Source organism: Mobula hypostoma, chromosome 8 (assembly GCF_963921235.1).
Source record: "Mobula hypostoma chromosome 8, sMobHyp1.1, whole genome shotgun sequence".
NCBI lineage: Eukaryota > Metazoa > Chordata > Chondrichthyes > Myliobatiformes > Myliobatidae > Mobula > Mobula hypostoma.
Window position 1 is genome coordinate 42314958 of NC_086104.1, and position 7744 is coordinate 42322701.

The 7744-nt window shown below is 37.5% G+C and overlaps 1 protein-coding gene across 8 annotated transcripts in view; it reads right to left on the bottom strand.

The window, feature by feature from the left end:
• Positions 1-5352, bottom strand: part of mark1 (MAP/microtubule affinity-regulating kinase 1) — a 196381-nt gene extending 191029 nt beyond the window's left edge. For all 8 annotated transcript variants that reach the window (XM_063055739.1, XM_063055737.1, XM_063055734.1 and 5 more), the window contains exons 1-3: positions 4985-5352; positions 3717-3920; positions 2822-2875 (exon numbers count right to left, since the gene is read on the bottom strand). In XM_063055739.1, coding sequence (XP_062911809.1) covers positions 2822-2875; positions 3717-3920; positions 4985-5035 — 309 coding nt within the window. In that variant the 5' untranslated portion in view covers positions 5036-5352. The remainder of the gene's footprint in view (positions 1-2821; positions 2876-3716; positions 3921-4984) is intronic.
• Positions 5353-7744: the final 2392 nt, after the last annotated feature.

Consider the following 7744-nt stretch of genomic DNA (forward strand, 5'->3'; position numbering starts at 1 on the left):
CTGCAATCGCTTTGCTTCCTCAGCACTACCTAAACGGAATACTTTGCCACAACGCCATCAATTCCATTATCCAAATCATTGACAAACAATGTAAAAAGCAGCGGTCCCAATGCTGACCCCCTGAGGTGCACCATTTTATATATACGGTCTTCTATTTGAGATGCAGCTCAGACTAAGTATTCTGTCATATATATCCATCAGTTCTCCTAATATTACTCCTTTCTTGCAGAATCTCTATGTGAAGGAACAATGCTTGCTGTAGTAATACTCAATACAAAGATTCCTCAGCCTTCGCAACAGCCACAATGCAAAAGAGTCAGGTGACTAGTAGAAAATTCCATTTTTGATGATCATGAGAGCAGTAAATGTGTCTCACAAGGACAGTTACAGTTTTTGACTTAACCTTGTAAAAAGGGATTCTAACAAGACAATAAATATAACAATCATTTTCATACCACTTACACAAGGAAGCTCTGGGTTCAGACAGTTGAACCCATTTAACATCATTCCGCTTCCCCATAACTTCATACAACTAAGAACTTCATCTCTGTCACCAAACCACAAGACCATAAGGCATAGGAGCAGAATTATGCTATTCAGCCATCAAGTCTGCCCTGCCTTTTAATCCTGGCTGATTTACTTTTCCCCTCAACCCCATTTCCCAGCCTTCTCCCTGTAACCTTTGACACCCTTACTAATCACAAACCTATCAACCTCCACTTTTAATATACCCACTGACTTGTCCTCCACAGCCATCTGTGGCAAAGAATTCCACAGATTCATCACCCTCTGGCTGAAGAAATTCCTCCTCATCTCCGCACTAAAAGGACGTCCCTTTATTCTGAGCTGAGCCCTCTGGTCCTAGACTCCCCCCCACCATTGGAAGTAGCTTCTCCACATCCATTCTATCTAGGCCTTTCAATATGTTTCAATGAGATCCCCCTCATTCTTCTAAACTCAAGTTCAGGCCCAGAGCCAAAAGCTCCTTATATGTTAACCTTTTTATTCCCGGGATCTTTCTCAATAACCTCCTCTGGACCATCTCCAATGGGAGCACATCCTTTCTCAGATAAGGGACCCAAAACTGTTCACAATATTCAATGTGTGGCCTAGCCAATGTCTTATACAGCTTTAGCATTACACCCTTGCATTTATTATTCCAATCCCCTTGAAATGAATGCTAACATTATGTAGTCTTATCACTGACTCAAGCTGCAAGTTAATCTTCAGGGAATCCTGTATGAGGAATCCCAAGTCCCTTTGCACCTGCAATTTCTGAATTATTTCCCGTTTAGAAAATAGTATATGACTTTATTCATTTTACCAAAGCGCATGACCATAGACTTCCCAACACTAACACTCAAGTAGTTTCCGAGAGGCTACAATGGTTGATTTTGCATATCATATTCATCAATAAGTTTATTGCACAAGATAGTTATGATATTCAAAATATGAGTAAATGGTATTACAACACAAGAATATAGATTATGACCATTACACACTATTCATTTACAGCACAGACACCTGAAACATTATGCAACTTTGTTTCAAGCACTTTGTCAAACTGCAAATACACAAAAACAAAGTATTTATAAAAAATATTGAGCCCGCAGCACAACTTAGTGCAGATGTCATGAGCCTACATTTGCACTTCACACAATCTTACTCCCTTCCTTTTGATACACAAGCTGAAGAATTTAGGAAAGAGTTGCCCTTGTAGCATCTATATTTTGAAATTGACTTTCTGAAAGTTGTAAAAGAAAATATTGAAATGCACAGTGAGTAATTTACAGACATGACATTATATCAATATTTCATTGTAGACTCTTCATAAACTATTGTCAAACCTTATACCTTGCTGACATATTAATACCTTGATCAAAGTTAATCTGTACACAATATCAAATGACATTCTGTGAAGTTATGGTATACTTAGCACATCACCTCAAAAAAGTGCAAAATTTTGCATAAGTAGTGTTCTTTGAAGCACCATACAGAAATTTTTGACAATATCTTATACCAACTGTTCTCACAAATCCAATATTCCACAGATCTATCTTTTGTATGTTCCCTTCCCACTATATGAATGAACCAATCTCAAAAGCAGTTTAACAGCCCTCAAGATAAATACAGCAATGAATAACACAGGTCTTAACAACAAAAAATATGCTTCTATAATTCTGCAACAGATTTCTATTGACAAAATAGTATCACGTGAACAACCTATTCTGGATCCTTTAGATCACTAAATTTGCAACTTAACTTTCACAACATACTACTCTAATGCAAAACAGGCATCCTCAGTAAATAAAATTCCAGTACTCTGAGGCGCAATGACCTTCTCTTAAAAAAAACTATTTTCATAGATATGTGAAAGTAGATTTATATCTCATGTCCCGTAAATGCTGATGTACACAAATGAAGAGTTGCAATCATGCTCTTGAGCTGACATTCCACTATGGCATTTAAATGATATTGTTCATGTAATGATTGGAGTAATTGCAAAATAATAAATTCTTCCATACAATAATATTCAACCCCCCAGTTGAAGGGTTTGTAGTTGTAACCACCCATCCTCTGCAAACAATACAGGCATATGAAACTAATTTTCTACTTATATCCAGCTGTTACTTGCTTAATAAGGCATGGTACACTAACATTACATCAAGCCTATGTTTACACAATGTCCAATTTCACAAAGTTATATTTCCCTTTGTCAATAAAGTACATGCAAACACAAAACAAAAATTACTTGCATTTTCTCTGCTTGTCTCTATGAAAGCAGCAGTGAAAATGAACTGATGATTAAAGAAAGCCTTACCTTTTGTAGACTGGTAGGATTGAGCTGAGTTTTGTCAATTATTTTAACAGCAACCTGAAAAAGATTTTGGCAGTAATCAACAGAATGCTTATTTCATTATTTTATATTTAAAATATTTTAGCTAAAATGCATGTACTCTTAGATTAGTATGCATTAGTATTCATTTTACTCTTAGCCACTGGTTTAAGTTTCAGAATCATCTGACATTCAAATATGCCCAGTTCAAAAAAAAACAAGCATTTTGGGAAAAGCACCTGTAAGGTTCGGTCCAGGAATTTATTTAAAAACTGAGGTTTACACATTTTACTTTCATTGAAAGTAAAACAAATCATTTCCCCTTAAATTATCCTATGTTAATCTTCAACAGAAGGAATCTCTAAAAAAATCAGAGATAGTTTTGCTTCTAACATAATTGACAAAAATATGGCTAAAAATTAAGATAAACAGGAAACAAATCTATAGTTAACATTGGTAGTATTCCTCTTTATTTCTTAAATATCTTTGAACACTAACAACGATTCTGATGTCACTTCAGAAGTATCTCAGAAAATCTTGCTGTATCCACCAAAAGATACCAGAGATAAGGAACAGAACAGCAACATTTGAACTGTTACTGCTTCGGCCTACATATTATCAATGAGGACCACAAGCCTGTTTCACTCTGCCATTGGCATGCCAAAACAATTGGCATGATTGCCTCAGCCTTTGCAGGTCAATAGAAACAACAAATGATATGCGGAGGAACTCAAATAAGATTATTAAAACTTCAAAAAGTCTAATAGTGAAATAATTTCAAATACGCGAATACAAGATGAAGAAATGACAAAATAATTGCAATAGAACAGAAATGGATACGAGATTCTGGTAGAGATGAAATAAACAAAATAAAACTCACTTCCCTTCCAGTTAGAACATGTCGTGCTAATTTTACTTTTGCAAAGTTTCCCTTGCCGATAGTCTTTAGCAGCCTATAATTTCCAACATGGGGTTGCTCTTCAGTCGTAGATGCCACTGAGTTCCTACATCGTGGCAGATTTTGTCTGCTACTTGATTTGGAGGGCTGGCTTTGTGATTCGCCATATCCATCAAGGGAAGTGTGCTGGAAAAGTAGATACGTATTATATTAAGCATTTCATGTAAATCACATGTATGGTTTAAATATACATTTTAATTGCTTGCAGCTTAGATTTACCATATCATTATTTTTCATAACAATCCAAATAACTGTCCCATTAATGCTTAGTAATTCTGCTGCAACTGTGAGAATTGGATGACTTCAGCATTATTGGTTCATTCCACCAAAGCATAAATGATTAAGAAGGGCACAATGCAACTCACCACTGACAATATGAATCATTAATAATTTTTTTAAAGTACCCATTTGGGGAGGGGAGCAACATACACATGCTGAACATTAGCCTATTGGTGATAATAACAAATAGACTTCAACAATATTTTTGGACTTGGATTAGGCTGGTGTGTTGTCCACCTGACCCTTAACCTTCCCAGTGAGTCGTCAGTATTGAATAGTCATCAACCTATATTCCTCCTTGAAATATGCTAGAAGTGAACGAATTATGAAAGAAACATTAGCAGTAATGCCGATTGTAATCTGTATATTGGCCACTCAAAAGCAGGAAATAAAGAAAACTCCCACAATAATATATCAAACTGAAAGATACTGCGTCAGTCCGAAGTCTGCATTGAGCGACACTAAACCGGGTCGGAGCTCTTTTGTGGTCCTTGTCATTGGGCTGCACCCCACAGTCAAAGACAGCCTTAAAAGGATATTTCAGGATTGTAAGGGTACGGGGGATGGTTGTGAGTGAGCACACCATGCAAATGGCAGGCAGGTTTTTAAATTTAGTCTGAATGAGAGGATCACCCCACGGGAAATAATAAAATGCTTCTGCTAGCAAAGCAGGGGAGAGAGGCCTGTGTGCCTTGCGAAGCGGGCGAGTCAGAGCCTCTGTCCGCTGCTCTCTCGCTCTGGGATTTTTTTTCTTTTGCTGGATCCATCTCTGAGAATCCCCCGCGCCGCCGCCGCATCCCTCACAGCCACAAATACCCCAGCTCATGCGGGCAGCGGCTCTCAAGCTCTCGGCTGACCCAGTCGCGTTAAAAGTAACATCATTTTTAAAAAAGAAACATAATTTCACTCACATTTTCTGTGTCTCGCTCATTCACTGTGGGCAATGGCGTTCTAGTCGACATTTTGGCTTCCACTGAGTGCAGAGGCCGAATCTTCCCCTGTCCTTCTTCAGCCTTTTTTTCCCTTGTTTGTTGTGTTGTTGCTGTTTTTGTTTTGTCTTTTCAAACGAAGGAAGAATCCGCCGGCTGAAGGGAACGTTCGCTTACATGTCGGGTAGGAAATCCTCCATTACTGGCCGGGCATCTATTGGTTAGTGAGGAAGGTGGGGAGGGGAGGCTAGACGGATAGAGGAGAAATCAGTATGAATTGAAATTGGAGGGACAGAGAAAGAGGAGGGATGGAAGAAAAGGAAGGAAGATGGGTCTGGGGAGGGGGGAGGGGATGAGACAGAAGCCGTCGAAACTCGGGTGTACTTGTCACCACAGACAGCCAGGAAGGACTGAGAGGGAGTTTGCGAGCCTACATGCACTCTCGAGAGCCAGTGCATACAACGAGAGAGCAATCCCAGCGGCTGCCGGTTACAGTAGGAAACCCTTCCATTTGCACCGCAGACATACTCTTTTATACTCTTTTTTTTTCCATGGACTTTCAGCGAAGGGGGCCCAAGAAGTGACCAATCTGCATTCCTACAATGAAAACCGGTACAAAAAATGAAGATGTAATCTGATATGTGTTAGATTATCACTAGCTATTATTTTAGTGCTTTTTTAAAATCTGGGCAGTTATTAATAAAAATCGACACGTGCACAAAATAAAGTGTTCTAAACATTTTTTGTTCCAAAGAGGTTAAGGATCTAAATTGCTTTTATTCTAGGCAACTGGTATAAAGGTGCAAAAACAATTGATAGAAAATGTTTTCAGGCTATTTCCTATTTTCTCCCGGTGAGATGATTATGTGCATAAATTTATTCATCCAACGAGTTTAAGAAGGTCACTTATGAAGTGACCCTTAACATCCATCATTGCATTCCATTGGGATACAGTAAATCTGAAAGAAATCCGTGAATTTTAGCAATGACCAGTATGAGTCATTGTTAATTTGTTACTAAGATTCTGCTGTTCAGCAAATCCGATTCATTGCAAATACCAACTGAATTTAAAACTTTACCTGCAAATAGTCGTTTCACAAATCCACATGGGTCACACATAGGACGGGGCATAAATTTAAGGACGCGTTACTACGCAATTATCAACCTCTGTTTTTGAGATATAAAGAATTTCCGTCAAAAGACGAGAGATTCCTAGAAAGTCCTACGTGAAATGGCAATATATTTTGTGGCCAGGAACATTGAATACGATTACTTAATTTTTTTTAAATATTCGTGGTTATTATTCAACGTCTAATACTGGGGAAAGTCGTAACCCGCAAGGAGGTTACGATCAGACCTCGGGGAAACATTGTCAGACGGGTGAAATGGACAGACAGGTGACAGATGAAATTTAATGCAGGGAAGTGTGATGTGAAGCCTGGGGGTTGGGTGGAGAGGGGAAGAAGACGAAATCGGCCGATTTCATTTAGATTTCATGGCCATTGAGACCTGGCTATTCCTAAAATCAAATTAGCACAATAAACTGTGAATAAGGAATATTAAGAAAAAAGTTATAAATAATGACACAAAATGAATAAGGAAGTTAGGCTACAGCTGGTATGTTGTATTTATTCATGGTTGCTACACTTTAAAGAATGCTTTATCAAATTGGTTCATAGGAAGATTGTTTCTTTTGAAAGATTTAACCGAGGTGTTCAAAATTATGAGTTTTTTTCATACTATGGAATGGTACTGATTTCAGTGGAAGGCAGATTGGTAGTTGCAGAAAATGTTGAAATAGGTAAACATAAATAACTAGATCTTTTTGCATGTAGCAATTGGTTATAGTTTGGAAGACATAAAGCTGGTGACAATTATGCAGCAAGATGATTTGGTATATTTTTTAATGTACTTGAGAAGGAGAATTTTGCAGGATTATGGCCCCAGTGCAACTAATAGTCATCTTCTTTCCGAGTAACAACATAACTCAATGGACACAGTGGCCTCATTCTGTGCAATACAGCAAATATAAAACAAAAAATAAGGACATTTTATTGAAGACAGCAAAGTACAAATCTGAAATGCTCAATATGTGTTTTGCCGATGATCACAATCTCTTGCCATAATTACTAAGGCTGTTAATCAAGTTGTGCAAATTCTTTGATCATTATAACATTGAGATTTAATTCAACAAGGATGTCTTCAAAGAGTAAATCTATCTTGGGGAGTATGGCTACTGCCTATTAAAACTAGCAATCCTGCTGCAACAGTTAGAATCAACCTTTCCATTGATTTACTTTGTTTTACTTTGGAATGTTTTTATATGTCTCAAGTTGTTTATATTACTTAGCTATTTGTTGTACAATCAAAGACTTGATATACCCAAAAGTAGGGGTGATTCCTATCTGTATAAGTTAGGCTTTCTTTATGTGTTTATGAAGCAGGCTATTTTTCTTTAGAAGAATTGAGAGGGTGAATGTTGAGTCATGATGGTTTTGCTTCTATCATTATGTATTAACCAAGTCACATATGGCCTATATCTTCCACCAACTTTGAACTCATTGGCAAAACTGCAATTGTACTATATGCTATTGACCTGCTAGAGGGTTGGTCAAGTGTAGTCAATTCACATATAAGCCTCACACCATACACATATTTTCTACTTTGTACACAATTCATGGCGAGGAGGTCATATTTACAAAGTTAAGCCAACAAATAGTGTTTGGAAATTAGAAGTTTTTT